Here is a 21,562-nt window from a genome sequence, read left to right as displayed (position 1 = left end):
CTTTTGTGTCGGTTCCTCACTGGAAGGGGAGGGGATACGTCGATTCTGTCCTCTCAGGAGAGGCGATGTGCCAGTTCCTTTCTGGCAGGGGAGGTGATGCATCAGTTCCTTTTTGGCAGCAAAGGTGATGTGTTGGTTCTCACCCTGCAGGAGAGGTAATACGTTGGTTTTCTGTCACTCACAGCCTCGGCTCCTTGCTGCAGTGTGGGGTCGATGTGAAAGTGATGCAGAGGGATGATGCATAGGAAAATCCAGATTCATTGTGATGATAGGGCTGTGTTGGAACAAGCACTGCGTCGCTCCTACAGACCCGTTGTATCTTCCACTGCAAGGCAGGTGCTACATCAATTCTTCAGCTGCAAGGCAGGCTCTGCATCGATTCTTCTGCTGCAAGCCTGGTGTTGCATCGATTTTCAGCCACGCCGATCCGATGAGAGGATTTTTTTATTTAGGACACCAGTTTCCACTTCCAAGGGCCCAGGGACTGGATTTGACGCCACTTGGCAAGTCACGACTCTCCGCAGAAGAGTTCTGCACTGGCAGATTAAGTCTTTGATGTTCCTGAGAGTTCTAACAGGAGGCAAGCACAGTTCAAGCCCTTGGAGAACCTTGGAAAGCAGGATGTAGAGAGCAAAGTCCAGTCCTTTCACTTTCAGGACAGAAGCAGCAAGCCAGCACATCAAAGCAACAGTCAGAGTGGCAGTCCCTCCTAAGGGCATCCGGCTCTTCTTCCTAGCAGAATGTCCTCGGTCCAGAAGTGTTCGGAAGTTGTGGCCTCTCAGAGACCCAGTGCTTATACTCATTTCTGTCTTTGAAGTAGGCAAACTTCAAAGGAAAGTCTTTGTAGTGTACAAGACCCTGCCTTTCCTTGCCCTGGCCCCAGACACACGCCAGAGTGTTTGAGACTACTTTGTGTAAGGACAGGCACAGCCCTATTCAGGTGGAAGTGTCAGCTTCTCCCATTACTCTAGCCAAGGAACACCCAGCAGGATATGCAGGGTGCACCTCAGCCCCCTTTATGTTACTGTCTACAGTGAATTCAAAACAGCCCAACTGTAATCCTGACCCAGACGTGTATTCCACAACCAAGCAGAGCCATAGAATGGTTAAGCAAGAAAATGGCCACTTTCTAAAAGTGACATTTTCCAACTTACAATTTAAAAACCAACTTCTCCAAAAGATGTGTTTTTAAATTGTGATTTCATGGTCCCCAAACTCAATATCTCCATATGCTCTCAATGGGAAATTACACATAAAAGATGTGTCAAGGCAATCCACATCTTAACCTATGTGAGGGACAGGCTTTGCAATAGTGAAAAACAGTTGTAGCAGGATTTCACTATCAGGACATGTAAAACACATTAGTAAATGTCCTACCTTTTAAGTATACTGCACTTTGCCCATGGGGCTGTCCTGGGCCTATGTTAGGGGTGACATACGTGTAGTAAAAAGGAAGGTTTGTGCCTGGCAATTGGGTGTTCTTGCCAGGTTGAACTGGCATTATAAACTGCACCCACAGACACTGCAGTGGCAGGTCTGAGACATGTTTACAGGGCTACTCCTGTGGGTGGCACACTCAGTGCTGCAGGCTCACTAGTAGCATTTGATTTACATGTCCTGGGCACACACTGTGCACTGTACTAGTAAATCAGAATATGCCAGTCATGGATAAACCAATCACCAATGCCTTTTAGACATAGAGCACTTGCACTTTAGCACTGGTCAGCAGTGGTAATGTGCCTACAGTCCTAAATCCAACAAAAACAAAATTCAGCACAGGATAAAGAAAAACAGAAGGTCAGGAGCCAAAAATATAGGGGGAAACCATGCCAAAAGCTGACAGGTCCAACATGGGTCCGCCCTTTTCAATACCTAACTTTCTTCCACCAGCCTCTTGCAGCCATTTCCTCGAGATTTTGACAACTACAATGTGGCTCAGTCCAGTGGAGTAGTCTTCTGACTCCAGATGTTATTGGCTAGTTCAGTACATAGTTAGCTCCACTGCAGCGCTTTCATATAACAAAAAGGACTACTTTACAATTATACCCCTCATTCTCTGCTCCTGCTGGCTCCCTACTTTGTGCCTCACTCTAATTTGGTAATGTTTCAGCTTTAGCACATTAAACCAATAACTATTGCCTTTACCAAATGCTTGTTCTCTTGTCATGCCAGAAACTAATGGATGGTCCTAAGAGCATTAAAGATGTGCTCCTCCTTATTCTGTTTCAGCAGTGGTTGAGCTATGGCACTATGAACCCTAAGAGAGAAGTACTTATTTGCTGTTTAGCAGAAACAAAATAAATTGTATAGGACGAGGTGGTAAATGTGATACATTACATGAGGTGATGGAAGAAAATGTTAACCAAGCAAGTAAAGTATTAATCGACCATCAGCAGACAAATTAAGCCTTATGCAGTGCGGAAAATGTTTTTGTATGTGCCTAGTTCTCTGAACTGCCACACAGGGGCAAACTCGACTCTCACCATTTCAACCAGGCATTAATGCAATCTGGAAAGAAAAGTTCTTCTCTCTGATGCCAGTGTTACACAGGTTTGAATAATCGATATACAATGAACTGGAATAAAGCACCATGTTAGACCTGTCAGCTTTTGGGGTGGTTTCCCCCATCTTTGCCATATTTGCTGATCTAAGAGTTTTACCAGGGACTTGCCATTTAAACGTTTGCTCAGAGCTCTATGTACTGCAATAAGATGATTAAACTCAATCAAGTTTTATGTGTGATTTTACAGCACATCTGTCAAACAGACCAATTTGCTTACAATACGTTGTTTAAATTGCTTGTGGTTAATTTCTACAGATGTCTTGATCACTTTGTAGCAGGGCCTATATTATGTCCACAGGCTTGTTAATTCAATTATATTTTCTCTCGCAGCTTTAAACCCCTTTGCTCAGGTTTCTATTTATTGGCCACTCAGCAGCACTGTATGTGACACCACAATTGCAATGAGAATGGTCTCTTAAATTGGACTTTAATACCAAAATGCCCACTTGTAAGATATTTTTTTGAGTATTCAGTCGAATAGGAGCTGCAATTTTAAATTAATTTGAATCTAAAGGCAACCTTTCAAAATGTAACATTTACAGGATGGCAAGACTATACATCAGTGTGGTGTTTCCGGTGTTTTAAAAAATCATCAGGATTGTCCAGCATCACAACACTAGTATTGCCTGAAGGACAGACAACATGTGTTTGCTAATGTGGGTCTTTTAGAGGAAGAAATGCTGTAGGGTCAATTTTCCTGAATTGCAAGTTCTGATGTAAGCCTTAACAAATGCAATATTTTACTGAACTTCAATGCACTGCCTACATCCAATGTATATGTCTAGTTATTATTACAAATATATTATTGATGCTTAGATCAAATGTATTTGTTTTTTCTGTTTCTTCTTTTTGTGGGCAGATAGCCGTAGAGTTTGTGAGCATGCCTTGTGTTTTTTAAACATCTGCTATTTTTTTCCCTTACACTCATGATTCGTGCATCAATATTATTCCAAGGTTTTCCATTTGTACTTTTATTTTTTAACTGGACCTTGAAAGTAGTACTGGCTGCCGGTTCCCATCATTCACTGATCTTTTTGCCTGAAATATGAATCACTTGTTGCTTCTAAATGCCTACTTTAAAATTGAGTTGAACATTGTTTGGCAATGGGACAATCGGAAAATTGGAAACTTATATTATCAGTTAATGGGTACTGTGAACCAATAACAACAGTGTAGTAGACTACTAAGATATAAGAATTTTAGAAGGCCAAAAATAATGCAGATTCATTGAGCCCCTCCAATAAGGTTTTGTTTCCTTGCGCTTCATGCCATGTGCAGGGAGAAAAGTACATGGATTTGTGGAACAAGCCACCCCATTTGCTACTGAAAATGAAAACAACCTGCCAACCTGGTACTCCTGGGAAATCTTTTTACACATGTGTGTTTTGACTGTTTTTGAATTGGAAATCTACTGATTGGAACGCAGAAAAGTGAAGCTGTAATTTATCGGTAGAACACCACCGGCTGCCCATAGGACAAGACAGGAGCTGTTGTCTTGTCCTATGTGCAGCCTGTGGTGTTCTGCTGATAAGTTACAGCAGCTAAAAATTAGTTGGCCATATTAGTACTGAACAGCATAAACAAATTGGATAATTAAGACAGAGAGGATATTCATCAGGCAACATGTTCTTCGCCTTCAATACAATGGGACATTCAACATCACATCAGCAACCTAAGGAAGAAAGAATTCAGGTCAGAGGGAAAAGAATAGGCAAGTCATTTTTCTCTACTGCTGCAAAATGAATCTTTTAGACTTAGTCAAGCTATGAAAGCCTAACACACATTAATACAATTAATGAATGAATAAACTATATTGTGCACCTTACAATTCAATTCAAATATGCAAAGCAAATAATTTAATTGCAAACATTATTTACAACATCTTAGAAGAGTTCTAAACGTGCATTTATTTTACTGCACATATGTATTTCACGTTATTAAATCCATTTAAAGTAATATAAGAAAGTTAATTCGTATTTATTTAATACTTTGTTTCTAATATCCATCTTATTAGGAACACTCAACATTATCTCATATTAGTACTTCATTTAATATAAATGCAAAATCTATCATGCTAAACATGATGTCTAATACAAATGGGGGCCTCATGGTCCACCATAATTCAAGCATGCACATTTTACATTTTTACATTATTTTCTCTGTCAGGCCCTTAAATGTAAGTTAATTGGTCACCATATGCTAACTTCTGTATATATATATTAAAATATATTAATAAAATGTGATCTCTCTCACCTAAACGGTCTAAAATCACATTTGTATTCTGTAGGACTGATACCTTTTATTGATCCAGTAGCAGAAGGAAAATAATGGGATGTTAATTGAATACTTTTAAAACTTGACCTTAGAATGCATTTTTATTTATAATTACAGCTTGTGAACATTTTGCAGAGTAAAGGAAAGAATTGCCACAATGTGGACAATTATGAAACCTTTCTTTGCTCTAGTATGGGACTGTTCTATATGACTCATCTGCTGGGTTATTTTCGCATGGAAGGCATCCAGAAAACACAAATCATTCAGGAAGAAAGACTTTTACGAAATTATTTGGAACCCCAGTTTTTCAAAAAATGAATAGCACTTAACGCGATTGTGCAGCCCTGTTAACTTTGTCACTGCATGCTTTTCTGACTTTCGATCAAGCAGATATTGGAAGAGACACAACACATGATTCTGAGCGGAGAATGAAAACATTTATGTGACTGTCATGAAAGCTTTAATCGTGTTATGCGCAAGCGTGGAAAAGGAATTGCTCTTTTAAAGCAGCTTACTGAGTTGAAGGATATCAATTTTTTATACTCTGTTACTCTGATTAATTTTCTGCTTGCTTATTTTGCAACATTTTCACCTCTTCGCTGGTGTCTGTTATTGCCACAGGCTCAAGTCACCTGATAAACCTCCGAAAGCCAAGTTCCTAACGTTGGGTTCCAAGTTCCGCTACAGTGGCCGCACTCAGGCAGAGACGCAGCAAGCTAGCACCATGATAGACAGGCCAGCCCCTTATTTTGAGCGCACCGCTAGCAAACGGATCTCGAGGAGCCTTGATGGGGGTAAGTCATAAAAAACATGCATGGCCCTTCTGTGGGGATCAAGACTTCATACGGTGCTGAACTTCTGACCTAAACTGTTCCTGGCTTATATTTTGGAGGTAGCCTCATCAGAGATGTACTATGTCGAATCAGCGAATGTGTTTGGTTCCTATGTGAAACCACTTCAAGACCAACACAGTTGATGTGTAATTGTCCTCAGTATATCTTTCCCGAGTTAATGGTGCGGGCTTGTCCGCCATAAGCCCATCTCAACACCACTGGGACACGCTGAGCTGTTCGCAGTGGGCAAATGGGGTTGGCACAGACATCCACACTATCAGATCTCTTGACTGGACTGATTTTGTGGCTTGACATATAATTGATTTGCCATTAACTCACTTGACAATGCAGTTCTTACTTGACGTACGGAAGGGTTCTTCCACAAAGCTACTTTGAGGAGGACTACACATATCAGCTGTTTTGCCATGAAAAAAGTTCTGGAGAAAGAATTAAACGCGTTGGCTAATTCAGTGTATATAATGTTTTTATCCTGAGAATATGTTCAAAAAAGCCTTGTTCATGATTCAGTATATGTTCACATTTCAAATCGCAGTGATTGAGAACTCGATTTGACAACTTGCTCCCTAGCATTTGAATAATACGTATCAATTAAGTGCCTCTTCCTCACGATTTTTAATTTATAATCCAAGTCAAGTTGGTAGTCAGCCGCACTGCTGCCTTTATTCACTTTTGTGTAATTGAGGTTTTTATTTTCTTCAAACTGTAACTTTCTCGGTTTTAAAAACAGCTGTCGTCTTGAGACCCACCGCATTTGAGTGTTTAATACTCACGTTATGTGGGTTAACTGCAGTGTTGTGACAACCAGGGCTTTCAAGTTTCCCCTCTCCTCTCCCATCATCTGGACTCTTATTTTCTGTGTAGTGAATGAAAGCCCAGTCACGAGCAAACGGTGCTGCTGCTACCTCCTTCCCTTTAGCATTAGTGTTGTCGCTCGCATGAGCTCACGTTGCCTTTGGAGTAGTGTGGGACTGGCCAAGGCAGTTAGGCAGTGCCCCAATGGCTGGTCTAACAAGCCAGTGTGTGGGGCGGTGTGTGGGGGCCTATTTTATGATCTGCTGGTCAGTTTTTACTGTTGATCTGTCTGATATGTAAATAAAATTGCCTACAGCAACTCACATCCCTGCAGTCCTCCGTATCTTGCAAAACATTTCTAGAGCTTGTCTTAACAAGTTCAAAACCACCCGAATTTGCAAACTTGGGCCCCTTTTTTTAAAGTTATTTTTAACATTAAATAGGACCACTTTTATTCTGATGCCTATGCCTTTTTTCTGCCTCAATCCGGCCCTGCTAACTACTCACTCTAGGTTCCCGAGCATCTTTCTGCTCGGCGTAAAGTGCTGCAATACCTCTTCAGGGGCAGTAAGTGCTATGTGAATACAATAACAATACGTCACTATAACCTCCCTGCCTAGTACTAATACTAATTCCATAACACTCAGCTGTTGGGCAGGCGAGTGCAGCTGATACAGACCGCATACACACCCACATAGGACAAGACTGCTATGAGTCATGTCCATCACCCAGTCTACAGTAAATAACCAACGATCACCAACTGAACAGTTTTGGAATAACTGAAGATATATGCTATGTCCCCTAGCCGACAGAGAACTTTAATTTAGTCCACCACTGTGGGTCCCGACTAGCTTCATGCTATAACAGCATTGACATCTCACGATGGCAATCAGACACGACATGATAGTAGCGAAGTCCATCCCAGCAAAACAATACAATACGAAAAAGAAAGAAGTGAATCCCTGTGGCCGGTTTCTGAAATTACATTCCTTTCTTGTTTAGTTTCTTCTAAACAACACTGTGGTGCCACCGTGTGGAAACACCATGCTGTACGTTTTAAGCGACTAACTACTTTTAGTACTCAGCTGTCCTTGTAAAAGCATCGAGCACAGCGGCACCACAGAATGCGCGCTCTGTGTTGTATACAGTGTATGTAGTGAGTTTGCTGAAGTAAATTCGTTTTGTCTCCCCGTCAGCTGCAATGGGCACCATCACTGACCAGAGCCTGCTCAACGAGGTGGCTACCTCTGGCAAAGCTGTGGATGGGGATTTTCCTCGCATTGATGGTGCTGAAGATGAAACGCAAACTGAAACCTCCCACTGGAAGGCAGAGGTAAGGCTGGTTTAGATGTATGCTGTGTGCGCTGGAGATCGCATTAGAATAAGACAGATTAAGTCCATGTACTTTGCCATGAGCCGCATGTGAACTGGCTAAAGTGATTTTCCTCTTGGGTAATGTAGTGAAGCGCTTGCATGCTATCACATGTTTGTGCTGCCCATCATTTTTGTAACATTTCTTTATTTTTCTTTTTTTACTTTGTCATCAGTCTGCTTCTTGCTGCCTTCTAAACGTTTTGTAAATAAAAAAAGCGCCAAAATAACTTGCCCACGAAGGTACTTTTGAAGGGTTGCCAAGCTTTTCGTGTGAGATGATTTTACCACATGGGCTGAATTGCTGACGTCACAAGGCACCGACTGCGGTGCTGTGCGGCGCTTGCTTTTTGCATTAGGTCGTCTTCGGTTTTATAATCATGGCCTCTAGTCTTGGCCGGCCCCGCGCCTTATTCACAAGCCACGCTGCTTCGGCGGCTCATACTCAGCTGAAGTTTTCTCCAGAATGAAAGGGTTATAGGGGTGAAAGAACAGAGAAGTACCATTCCTAAAGGCTTCTATTTAATAATGGGGAAATTCTAATGCAAGTGGCAATTCCTAGTTCGTATTTGGTTTTCCCAACTCTGCTTCGCATTGTCTCTTTTGTGCCTGTGTGTGCACTTTATCAGCGAACCGTGTTTTCCCACTCCTTTTCCCGATCCTTGCTGCACTGTAGAGTAAATGGTGAAACAGAAATGTCCAGTTCATTTACGTGCAAATTTTGATCGTTCCAAAACCGCTTCCCCTTTTGCTAAAAATCTCAATAGATTTTGGTTTCATAATTAAAAAAATACATGTTGTAGCACACATTGAAAGCTACCTTCTCATCTAGAATGACCTTGACATTTCTGAACCCAAAAGTGCCCACATTGATAGATTGCCGACGTGTAGACATATACACGACCCCTTATTTCCTACCTTCCTGGTTATGAGTGGAAACGGTTCATTTCAAGGTGATGCTTCCTGTCTTCATGCAAGACACCGTAACATTTCTTATGATGCTGTGAATGTTAGTGGCGAATCTGCTACCATCTTTTAAAACTATGTATGTCTGTTGTCGGACAGTAAACTCAGCATGCCTTGCTATGGCCCCTTCAAGAGACAAGAATCAGTGTGTTGGATAGTATGGTATAATTGGTAGTGCTCTCCCAGCTTTTGTGTGCAAGTTTACACTAACAATCTTCTTTCTTTTTTCCCTTCCACTCTTGTACATTCTCACCACTTCCTAAATATTTGCATTTTTTTTCTTATGTTTTCATATCCATCTGTGCAGGACTTGCTTGAGCACCCCATTTGCCCGTATTCCCCACCACCCACCATGCTTTGTGTTCCTTGTCGCATGGCAAACCTGTCACCTATCCCAGAGTTGGACATGCTTTCAGACATTTCTGAGGAAGATCCCTTCGGGGATCTGGAGCAAGCTGCCTCAGGCAGCGTAGAGTTCCTTTGCAAAGGAAAAGAGGAGAATGAATCAGTTGGTCCCATAGCTGTAGATAAGCTGCCTTTAATCACAGATCCGCTTGCAGTCTTACGCCATTCGTGTCCGAATCTCACCTCTGAAGTACATGGGAAGAAGCGCATTAATTTTAACTGTAGTGATGCCAGTTATCGCTTCTTTTCATTCAGTTTCTGCAAGTGTTTTCCTGCCAAGTTCCCATCAATTCTTGATGATGATGGTTACATTAGTTTCCCCAGTCTCCCAGAGGTTTGCGTGTCCTTTCTTCCTCCTGGCCTCCAGCATTATGTTCCTTTGACCTCACCTTCATTCATTCCGTCCTTTCTGCTCATCTTTGTGCTTCTCCTCTCTGCTTCACGGTCCCTCCCTTTCTCACTGATCCTTTCCCTTCCTCTCGCTCTGTCCCTGTGTTATCTGGAGCCTAAGGCGACTTCAGTGAGCGCCTTAATTGACATTGACCTGAAAGGCAAAGCAGAGGAAAAGGTGTGTAACCCTGTCGCTTAACTGCTGCCACTTGCACATAAATTTCCGTCTGGACCAAGAGGGATGTACACTCAACCTTGCACACTGAGTGACGTTGATTCCAATAACTTTATTTGATGTAGCAATTTGGTTACAGCAAACTGTTTACATTGTTAATTCAGCAACTATTTTACCCCAAAAAAGCAATGTTTTGCAGAGCCATTGTTAAACTGCAGTAGGAGGCTTAAAGGTCTTGACTGTTTGACTAGTGAGGAGCTGGGACATCACTTGGGGGTCCATATTGAAAACAAACGTAGTCATCCATTTAGTAAAATTTAAAAGATAATAGCTCTTTCCTGAATAGGTCTCCAAGCAAGAGTACACAACCTTCCATTCATCTTAGAGGTTGGTTTAAAGCCTTCAGCTTTTCAAATTGTGCCCCCGCATTTAAGATTACCCCAGGTGCCCCCCTGAAAATAGGTACAAACCTTAGCTTATGATGGATACCATTCTTTTTTCGTCTACTAGTGTGGCATGCTCATTTCCCACGAAGTGCCACTAGGTTTAGCGAGTGCTCTTGCACACACTCAGTGCCTTCCTTATATAACTGTTCAAATATGTTGGGGTAGGTATCTGGACACAATGTTACCCTGTACAGCAAACCATTTTGGAAGATGGAATAATACAAGTGTGTAAACTGATCAAAAGAGGCAGTACTCATTTGCTCTTAGGGTTAAGATGTAAAGTATGGGATCTGTAAATTAACTTAGCTGCTGCTGGCAAGGTTCAATGCATATTCAAAATTATCAGACCAGGCATACACAAACCGCATGAAGAAATGCTGATGAAACACAATACGAACTGTCTAGCCGACTAGGAAGATTGAACCAACCCTGCCTTTGAAAAATGTATTTTTTGGCTTCCTGTAACGAACCTCGGGATTGTTGTCTTGAGGCAGCTTATGTCCTCGAAGTGCCCGAGCAAAATACGTGTTAGCTGAAATTTGTGTTAATGTGCGCACATCCAATTTTAGTTTTGAACACAACAAATCCTTTTACTAGATATGAAATTTAAAAAAATCATAGTTAGGACATTTAAATACATCACCAAGCATCACAAATAGCAGATCTTTATTAGCTTATTGAGCATGAAAAGCAGTGGGAGAGCCTGGCAGTCGTCTTGGTTTTAGTCACCTGTAAAGTTTTGTTATAGCTACCTGAAAACCTTTTTGTTGAATATTGTATGTTCTCGAAGTAGGAAGCTTAACAGCACATCCCTTTTTCTATTGGCGATTTCACTTTCTCCTTTTCACTCATAGTGGAAAAACGGGGATAGTTCGGGGTCATTTTCAATATCCCTTTTCACGTTTCCCCTCAGTCAAGTAATATCATTAGTTTGGTTTCATTCACATTCGACCAGTCAGTACATTGGTGGGGTAGTTGAAAGAACCCGCAGGGTCCCTAGAGTTCAATGTTTGTCCAGTTAAAAGAATTTGTGAAGTGATGTGGTGGTGATCATATACGGTGGGCAGCTTTTGTTGCAACATTTCCTACTTTTGCTTCGAAGTAGAAATAGAAAACCTACATTTCTCAGAATTCATCCATTTTGTCACTAGTTAATTTGACAAGGAGCAAAGAGGACAGCTCAGTCTGAACTACAGTAAGAAGAGGAAATAGATGTCCGAGCAGTCGTTGCCCTATTAGAGCCTAGCTGAGAAACCAACCACTCCATATAAAATGTAGAGCTGCTACCGAGACTGTGCTGTGAACACTGTAAATTATGGAATGGTACAAAACCTACTAGCGGTCCCTGTAACACCTATCCAGTGATATGAAACAGTCAAATTCCAATAACTGATCGATCTCATGTTTACACCTTTTCAGTGTGGATACTGCAGTCCATCATTGTTTGGAGTGCGTGTCAAGTCATCTTATTCTCTAGGCCTTCCTGTACCCTTTGTCTAATTGTGGTTCACCTGAGTACCTGTTCAGAATAATTCATTTCTCTGGAGGTAGTTAATGTGGGTGCAGGATGGTCAGTGAAGGTTAGCTTGCAGCTGTGAGTTTTTGTGAGGCAGTTTTCTGCAGCATCGGATTGGCAGGGCGGACAGTTGGCCATTGCCCGAGGGCCCTGAGGCAGCGGTGGGCTGTTTTGTAGCTGCTGCAGACTTAAAGCGAAGTTTACAGCTCATTATCACCAAATACAGAGAATGGCTGACTCGTTGCCATGTGCAGCAGGACAGTGGGCACAACTGAGCAGACACAGCATGTGCTAGGGCTCCTTCCATCCCGAGTCTCTCAGCTAGACTAGGACTGTCTGTGCTCTTTTTGAGCATCATAGCAAGCACTAATGTTACCTGAGGATGAGGTGAGAGGCGTCTGTGCAGGGAGACAGATTACGAGTGGTGGCCATCTAAGAGGCTCTCTGTTTGTCTTCAGCAGCAAACAGACGAGCCCCAGCTGCCTGTTGCACCTTGTTACCTTAAAACTGGAAGGAGACTCCTGTTCATTATCGAACGAAATAAAACAACGCAAACAACCAAAATCATCAAAAAGAAAAATGTCTTTGACCACACAAAACAAATATTGAAAAAAAAACACTACTGTGAAAAACATTAATTGCGGGACAAAATGACAGTGGCATAGGAGAATAGACATGGCGGGAGAGTATCAAAATGGATTGATCGAGGAGTGTAATGGAGAGAGTGACGCAAGGTGATGTGAGACAGCAGAGTGGACAAGAATCACTAAAATATGGGAAGAGTAAAAGGAAAGTAAGGGAGAGAAGAATAGAAAGGTAGAGGGTAGAGGATAAGAATGCTAGAGATGCAGACCGATGAAGGGAGGGGAAAGAGATTATGGAGAAGAAGTGATGAAAGACAATGGAAAGAAGTGCAGAAATGTTTGAAGATGAAGCTGGAAAGCAAAACTGAAGAAGAGGGAAACAGGGTAGCAGTAGTTTATGTGGCATAGTGGCCAGAGCTGCTGAATTTGGACCTTAAGAACCAGGATTGAGTCTCTCTGTTGGATCAACATCCTGTGATTCTGGGCAAAACATGTAATCTTCCCATGCCTAAAGAAAAATGAATGTGTCCATGTGTAATGTAACTCTTGCCATGTAAACAGCTCCATACCTAAGGGTAGAGTTTGCACTATATAAAACTGCAAAACAAGTGAATGATGAAGGAACTGATAGAGAGGAGGGCAGAAGAAGGTGTGCAACCATCCTGGTGATATGATAAACAAGCATTTGCAGTAGGTCTCGCATTTGCTTGAGTTAGAGCTATTGGCAATTTAAATTCATAACTGGACTTTTTTGCCACATGAATTGGTCACCCCTCTCTTATAATTTCGTCTTTTCCTGCCATGTTATTCCAGTTGCCCTGCATATAACTAAAGCACTTCCATTTACCTTCTTCATTTATCTGCAGCCAAAAATGAAAATGTTGCCATTTAGCATCCTAGTTTAAATCTGCCATGCTAATTCCAATAGTATACCACTTTCACCATCCCACCATCAGAGGTGGAATACTAACATTACACATCACAATTTACGTGGGTTTCAGATGGCTACGTGGTTACATGGGTAACATTAACCTCATGCAGTTGTTTTTTTTTTTCATGGTTAGTGATACATTACCTAACTTGTTTACACCACTGTGAGTGGCATTCAAACATCTCTGTCAACATGTTTATGGTAAACACCATGTATGTGGTGTTTTCATGAAGTTATCTGCATGTTAATAGCACACTATTTGCAGAAAATACTTGTCCACTGTAGTCCCATGTGTTAGTTTTATGCAGTCATCTAATATTATTTTTATTTTGTAATTATTCTAGTGTTGTCTTATTTTATTTTATTTCAGCAAGCTTGCATCTTTTTAATATGTTTTCTAGCATAGTTCTGCTCCTGTTGGGTAATGTTTGTCATAATATTTTAGCAGCAGCCTATTTTATAATTTTGTATATATTAGGATCTGGTCATCTTTTGGTATTATTTAGCTAAAATTATTTTAAGTTCTTGTCCCCGGTTTCTGAGAAGGGAGATGATAGAAGAATGTCTAGCAGTCTCCTAGGCATTACTCACTCAGTAAGAAGGCAGCATGTGATGTGTCCATCCCGCCGAACTTCTCTTGGTGCCCCCCTCTGGTATGTACATATGTAGTTATTGGCAGTAATCACGTTACTGAATAACGTGTTTATCTGATTTCGCATATTAACACTTTCCTCCCCAGCTTAAGGCAATTTTAAAACTGTATGTTTCGGTTAAAGGCATACTTAATATGATCTTCAGCCACAGTAAACATTCGCAAGAGCTCTCAGACTTTGCCAGGACAGGTGTAGGATGCTCACTCATTTTGGGCTTACTACCTGAATTAAATCTGCATTCTGCTACTTGGAGTTTTGTTCTTTCCATTTTGAACTGAGGCCTCGATCTTGTGCATGAGTCCTTGTGCCTTGTGGGTAGAGAGGAAGATACTGGGGCTAGCTGCATGGCTGCCAATTGGCCCTGTGTTGTGCATAACATCCTAAAACGTTCCTGGCAGATTGGTTAATAGGGTGGCATAGAGTCCTGTACAAATAACCAACAGAAAGAAACACGAGCAGCATAAGATCCCAGTCATCAGAGAGAGACCAAGGATGGAATGGGCTTGGGCTGTGTCGGTCTGTGGAAAGGACACTTACATTTTTCCTTTCTTTATCCCTTGGAGAAGAGGGGTTGTGCCTTTTTCTCAGATTTTTGTAGATGTCCCATCTACACTTCACCTGCAAACTATTTTCCACTGTAAAAAAAAAAAAAGAAAACAAATCAAGTAATGCAGTGAGTCTCGTTTTTGCTCGAGGTAGAGCTATTAGCGTTGCAAATTGCTAACTGGACTTTTCTTGCCATACAAACTAAAAAGAAAAACAGTGGACATAAGCGAGCCCATTCAAAGTGCCACTGTGAGCGCGAAGAGAGAGTCAAAAGGAAAAAGAAGTTGACTCGCAGTTAAACATATCGGCAAAAGTGCAATTATCCATGTAGCAGGGTCGATGTCCAAGGCGGTAATAAAACCCCCTTAAGGAGGGACAAATGTAAAGCAGTTACCAACGAAAACAAAGGATTTTTGAAAGGCAAGCCCATGGACGAGTGATAGTCGTGCAGTGGGACTTGGTTAAAAGCCCACATACATTCCAACACGTTAGAAAAGCAGCGCTTTGCGCACTATGCTCAACCTAAAAAGGTCACATTCAATATCCTAATTTCCTCCCTCAGTTTAGGGCTTAGTTTAGAGGTTGTTGGCATTCTGGGAGGTAGTGGTAAATGAAGAGTACAATCAACCAGTGGAAATTCCTTCATACAAGTGATGGAAGGGTAGAGGAAATTCTCCCTGTGGATTCTGCTTTGGTTTAAATGCAGCCTCGGGCATAGGAGGACTCTGTTACTATCTGCAGCATAGCAGTAACAGGAACACATAAAAATATAACATTAGATATAGTACAGAGGAATTCAGTGGGCAGAGGGAAATAATAGAGGCTGACAAGAGAGAACAAGACAGGAGCAAAAGAGAATGTTTACAAGGGAGAGAAATTCAATAAAACTTCAAGGAGAGATACAAAATAACAGGACTTATTATAGCAAGAGAGATATAAGCCCACAGGGGAGACAGGAGTGGAGCAGAGATTTGTAGACAGAGAGAAAGATAGGAACAGAGAAAGGGGAAATGAGCGAAACTGAGTAAAGGACATTGGGAGACTGAGAGACACCAAGGAGAGGAAAAGAAGTAAAATATGAGAGAAAGAGGGAGAGCTAGCGAGAGGGGCAAAAAGTGGCAAGGAGACCAAGAGAAGAGCAAAAAACTGATAGCAAGAATGAGAGAAGTATAGAGAAAGAAAGGCATTTGGTGTGAATTCCTGTAGCTTTTCCAGATTCAAGGCAAGCCTCTCCCCACAATACACAAGGCATCATGAACCAAGCTGTATGCAGTCCCCAAAGGCATTGCTTGCAGAGAGGCTCCTGAATAACAGCCAAAAGAGGAAGACCCCTGGATCCTTGAGTGTGAATAAAAGTGTACATACACGAAAGATGCATGTGGTTCTTTGAGTCAAGCCCTTTTATAATACAGGCCATTCAGAATCTTTGGGTGGGAGGCGCAGAGTAGTGGACCAATATGTGAATAGCAAACTCAGGCACTCGAGGTGGAAAAATGTAAAGGCCTGAAGATCAGGTTCTGGAATAATGGTGTTTCTTTTCCAATGCTACTGACCCCACGCGGTTAGAAAACCTAACTTATCAGAGATTTCTTCCAAAACTAATCTCGATACGAAACAATGTTTCATTAAAGGTCATTATTATACACAAATGTGGGCCAATTTTTCTTTCGGTGCCCATGTCTTATATTGTTCCAAATCCTACCCTGGCTTTCTTTGGGCCTCTTGCAAGTCGTGGTTTCATTTGTGTCACGGTGTTTTCACTCCTTGAGATCGTCAATCTATCAGTGTGATGAGTGAAGGGCTGTAGAGCTGTGCGAATCACCGACCACAACAACAGTTTGTGGATCACCAACTACAACTCTGTTTCTCAACAGTCCAGCAGCATTCATTGGTCGTATACCTTAGCATCAGGTTTCCAATGGCAGACATTGCCATTTGACCAGGTCTCTAAAATCCCCAACAGTATTGACGTAACCATAATGCTATTCACTTTTCATAGATGCCAATGAACCATGTCCATGCGTGATGCACTGCTCTAGTCTGTTTTTTTACTTTACATTGTGGGACTTGTAGTACTGTTTTATAATCGAATAAACAGAACTACAAATCCCAGAATTCAAGGTAAAACCCTGTACTGGGGCATCACACCACGCATGAACCAGGGAAACTTGGCAGAGCAGGCTTTTGTCTACTGCCTTTGTGTGCAAAGTTGGGTCTGCGCTCTTTTTATGGTAAATGTTTTAACTGATAATTTACCTGGGATAATATTTATGTAAAATGACGCTTTTGTATTGACCATTCTACCTAAAGACGTAATGATATGCTATTCTGGAGATTGATCCATCTATTGAGTTTATTATTTGAGTACACTTGTTAAGTTTTGTTTGTAGTTAAGGGCCGTTTTGACCCCCACATCTGGTTCTGGGATAACTACTGGTCTACTCTAGATAAACAAAAGATTTTCCACTTGTTTGAAGGGGTGCTCCCATTATGTTCATTGTATTGCTGGAGTATCGACCCAGTATGCTGATTATATAATAACAGACTAATGTGGTTTGAATGTACGTTATCAAAACCAAGGTTCGTCCATTCCTTTGGAGAGGGCTCCCACAAGCGTTGCTCATCATTTCCAATCTTCTGCCCGAACGAGTCTCCAAACTTTTTGTTCAGTTCTCTCTGGTATCTATCCAGCAGCCTCTACCTGATACAGAAAGTGTTTGGCGCTTGATTAATAAATTAGAAAACTATAAATCTGTCGTAAAATATAAACAATTATGAAAAGTGGAACACTGCAGTAAGTTATTTTTATGCCAGCTATTGCAGTTTTTCTCTAAGGCACCTAAGTAAATCATTCCTCTTCCTCTCCCACTAAACACACACTCAGAGACCCAAAAAATTGTTTCGTTTGTGTTTGTCTGGAGAGGGAAAGTCAAAGCCAGAGGTAGACAGTTCTATTCACAAATCGTTTATTTCACAGCATAATTGTCAAATCAGTAGAGGGAAATTCAATTTGTTGTTCTTTCCTTTGTTAGCGCACCTAACTACTGGAACCATTATCTGTCAGTTGTGCTTCTTTACTAAGAATTGTTATTGTTGATAGCGTGGCCTGAGTCTTTCTTCTCAGGCAAATTCTTTAGAAATTGTCCATTTATGATGGGTTGGCCGTTCCGTCCCTCGGTTCTCGTCTGGGCTAAATCAGATGGGTTCCAAAGCATATGCAAATGCACAGGGACTGTCCATAACAGTTTAGGATTCCATTTCCATTTCATCTTTGCCAAATTTTACTTCAACCATTTCTGCAACACCTTAGGTGGAAGAGGATCAAAGTGGCTTCAAAGGTGCAGCAGCAGATCTGGCCAAAACACAAAAGGTCTGTAAACAAAGGCCCATCTTTCCAGGCTTTGTTTTTCAAAGTCCTATGTTTGTTTTAAACTGACAAAATATTGCATTGCCAACACATCGTAACAGTTATTTTTGGTAACCTTTCATGTGGGTGTGTAGTTGTCAACGAAGAAAGAAGAGGAGGAAGCCCAACAGCAGAAGGTTATAGATGCTATTTCTGTTTTTTGTTACTGTATGAATTATTTGTGCTTCTGCTTGCTATTATGATTGCTTAGGGGGTTTGCTGGTCTCTAATCTTGGGTTTACCTGATTATTGTCTTTATGTCAACTTTTTGTTTTGTTTATAGTTTAATTTTACCTCTTCTAGGTCTGTGTTTAAACTGTGGTCATATAGTTTCCTGGTTGCTTGCTGGCGATCTTTACGTTCATTGTGCCCTTTTTTAAATTTGATTTCACAGAACAAGTCCTTGAGAATAGAAGTGGAAAATATTTATGTCAGACATAGCAATTTAATGTTGGAGGTTTGTATAAGACTTCTACTCTCACGGGCTGCCAGGCTGCAGGGAATGGGATTCACTTGCAGGCTGCTCTGTGGACACGGCGCATGGCATGCATGGGGGCAGAGCCACATGGGAAATGCATGCTTTGAATTGCTTACTCTATAAAACAATGATCTGTAGAAATGTATGGACCGTCATTTACAAGGTGACAGCTGGTGAGCACAGCCCCGTTCAAACAGGTTTTACATTCACCTTTCATTACAGTTACCTGAAGAGACAATTGTCTGCATGTGAAGTAGTAATAAGAACGTCACAGCACTATTGAGGTGTTTGCACACAGTTCACTGTGTGCCATGGATGTCCTTCCATACTCTGGCACAGTGTCCTATGGCACATTTATTTAGCATAGACAGCTAAACCTATTGACATCACTTATAGCGATTACTTGATCAGCTCTGACTGTTGGCAAAGGGCTGTTGAAGATTCACTCTGTCACAGCTGAGCTTGTGTTTTATTTTTTTCTATTTCTTGTTGTATATGAGTATTCTGTTTCTGTTAAGTAGCGCTTGCAACAGCCCTATGTAACCTACTAATGCCTGTTGTTGCTTTTTGCAGATTTGATAAACTCATAATGAATTTCCAGTGTTAACCTACTAATACAGGAGAACTCTCTGCATAACATTGCTTTATATTCGTTAAAGAAGTCTGGCTTGTCTCATGTTATGTTCATTGGTACCACAACTGCGAAACATGGGCTAAATTATTTACAGTTTTCAGCTTGGCTCTACTCAGCGGTGGTGACCAATGAAGAATGCTTCAACTGCCCACCGAAAAATGAAGCACAATCACTTGGAGTGAATTTGGAGTCATATTTAATGCACCTCCTACATTTCTGCTGCATGCTGGGTAGAAGTATTACCAGCATTGTGTCACATGGTAGCAGTTAACCTAAATGATGTTGCAAGGTCAACATCCGTTCTAGATCCAGTAGTGTTTCTATCCAGTTTACTGGTAATTTACCCTTCAAACTCTCTAAAATAAGCCATCATTTACTAGCCAAAGTATTTCACCTAACGTTTTTTAACTGCATCTACCAAGGAAATGAACCCCAACCATCTGGAAATCTGGAATGTCAGGGGACTTGGACCTTTCCATTACTTGAGTCTTCCTGTCGACAATCCCATCAGTGTGCTTTCATTTCAGATCTGATTGTCCTTTACCTACATGACAGTGACATTTTGTATTGCACTTTTAAAAGTGTCAGTATATTTATATTCAAGTAATTGTGGGAGAGACTTCTTTATCAACAAGATAGGTCCTCGCCTTATCTGCGGGGGAACTGAATTGGCCATCACTGTCCAGTCATATTTGTTGTAAGCTCTTAGCTTGACTTATTTTTGATGGAATGATAGTGTAATGGCTACTTTCGGAATCATTGAGTCTCTGAATTATGAGCAAAATTTAAATTGTCTGTAAGCTGACACAAGTAGTTATAGTGCTAATCATTGAGTAAGAAATTGGGTTATTGATTGCGTGGGTGAAAACCCTATGTAGGCAACAACCACAATTCTTGTTAGCGTGAACCACACAAGTCACTAAATTTACTTTTGCCTAACCCTCTGGTAGCTTGGCACAAAAACAGTCAGGCTTAACTTAGAAACAACATGTAAAGTATTTATATAGCACTCACACAGTCATAAAGTGAAAACACAGCACTTACAAAAATCTCACACCAGTTTAGAAAAATAGGTAAAAATGTAATACATAAAATGACACAAAACTGAATTATATCCAATCAGTAGAGCCAGAGATATGAATTTGTAAAGTTTTTAGTGACAAATAGCACCTAGAAAATCAAAGGTGAACTGTGGGTATCTGGTCAAGTAAGGCCGAGGCAAAGTCAAAGGTTAAGGCCGACCGTAATCCAGCACCCTCTGGATACACAATTTGGATAGGGCTAGTCCTGCCTTACCCTTGGACTTAAGGAAATTTTGAAGAAAAATTCCTGAGAATGTGAAGTTCAGCGGTGCATGGCAGTCAGTGGCGTCCGAGGAGGAGGAGGTGTCAAAAATGGACAGTGGGGTGAAGCTGAAGGCCGTAGCCAACGCGATCTGATACTGTTAGAAATGGGGTTTTTGGTTGGCAGTCAGGTTACTTCCTGTCCAAGCAAAAGCCCTCACTCTAGTCAGGGTAAGTCACACACTATCCAAGATTATCCTGTGCCCACCCTCTGGTAGCTTGGCACGAGCAGTCAGGCTTAACTTAGAAGGCAATGTGTAAAGTATTTGTGCAATAAATCATACAATACCACCATATAGCACCACAAAAATACACCACACAGTGTTTAGAAAAATATATAATATTTATCAGGATAATTGTAGGTCAAAAAGAATAAAGTTGCAATGGAAAATTGTAGAAATATCACAGGGAAGTGATATAGAGTGTCTTAAGTCTTTAGAATGTAATACAGTGTCTTTCAAGCACAAAGTACCTGGTTTCTGGTGGAAAATCTCCTCAGAGGGCCACAGGAGAAGAGATGCGTGGAAAAAGGGGTGTGTGCGTCGATTTCTCCTCAGCACACACAGACTTGCGTCGGTCTTTTCCACGCGGGGAAGTCGGGCGTCGTTTTCCGGCGCGCAGACAGTCTCTTTTTGTGGATCGCGGGGATTACCAGATGTCCCGGGTCTGTGCGTGGATTCTCCTGCTTGTTTTCCGGTTGCGCGTCGTTCTGCGGGGCTGCGCGTCGAAGTTTCGATCTCACGGTAGGCGTCGCGTCGATTTCTCCTTGGAAGTCGGGCGGCGTTGTCCTTGCGAGGCCGTGCGTCGAAAGTTTGGTCTCACGGCAGGCGTCGCGTCGATTTCTCCTTGGAAGTCGGGCGGCGTTGTCCTTGCGAGGCCGTGCGTCAAAGTTTCGCACTCACGGTGGGCGTCGCGTCGATTTCTCCTGGAAAGTCGAGCGGCTTTGTCCTTGCGAGGTGGTGCGTCGAAGTCTCGATCGCCCCGAGGGCGTCGCGTCGATCAGCGTCGGTGTGCGGCGTTTTTCCCGCCGCGAAACAAGCTGTGCGTCGAAAGTTTCGGCGCACGGAGCGTCCAAGTGAAAGGAAGAAGTCTTTTTGGTCCTGAGACTTCAAGGAACAGGAGGCAAGCTCTATCCAAGCCCTTGGAGAGCACTTTCACAGCCAGACAAGAGTTCAGCAAGGCAGCAGGGCAACAGCAAGACAGCAGTCCTTTGTAGAAAGCAGACAGGTGAGTCC

At 41.8% G+C, this 21,562-nt stretch overlaps 1 protein-coding gene across 22 annotated transcripts in view; it reads left to right on the top strand.

The window, feature by feature from the left end:
• Positions 1 to 21,562, top strand: part of EPB41L2 (erythrocyte membrane protein band 4.1 like 2) — a 1,020,488-nt gene that overhangs the window by 790,435 nt on the left and 208,491 nt on the right. For 8 of the 22 annotated variants that reach the window (XM_069234854.1, XM_069234868.1, XM_069234864.1 and 5 more), the window contains 5 exons: positions 5,459 to 5,631; positions 7,680 to 7,816; positions 17,777 to 17,836; positions 17,968 to 18,009; positions 18,267 to 18,329. In XM_069234854.1, the coding sequence (XP_069090955.1) occupies positions 5,459 to 5,631; positions 7,680 to 7,816; positions 17,777 to 17,836; positions 17,968 to 18,009; positions 18,267 to 18,329 (475 nt within the window). The remainder of the gene's footprint in view (positions 1 to 5,458; positions 5,632 to 7,679; positions 7,817 to 17,776; positions 17,837 to 17,967; positions 18,010 to 18,266; positions 18,330 to 21,562) is intronic. The other 14 variants (XM_069234865.1, XM_069234873.1, XM_069234863.1 and 11 more) reach the window with 5 other exon arrangements.

The sequence above is a fragment of the Pleurodeles waltl genome, chromosome 5 (genome assembly GCF_031143425.1).
Source record: "Pleurodeles waltl isolate 20211129_DDA chromosome 5, aPleWal1.hap1.20221129, whole genome shotgun sequence".
NCBI lineage: Eukaryota > Metazoa > Chordata > Amphibia > Caudata > Salamandridae > Pleurodeles > Pleurodeles waltl.
This window is presented reverse-complemented; position numbering and strand designations above follow the sequence as displayed.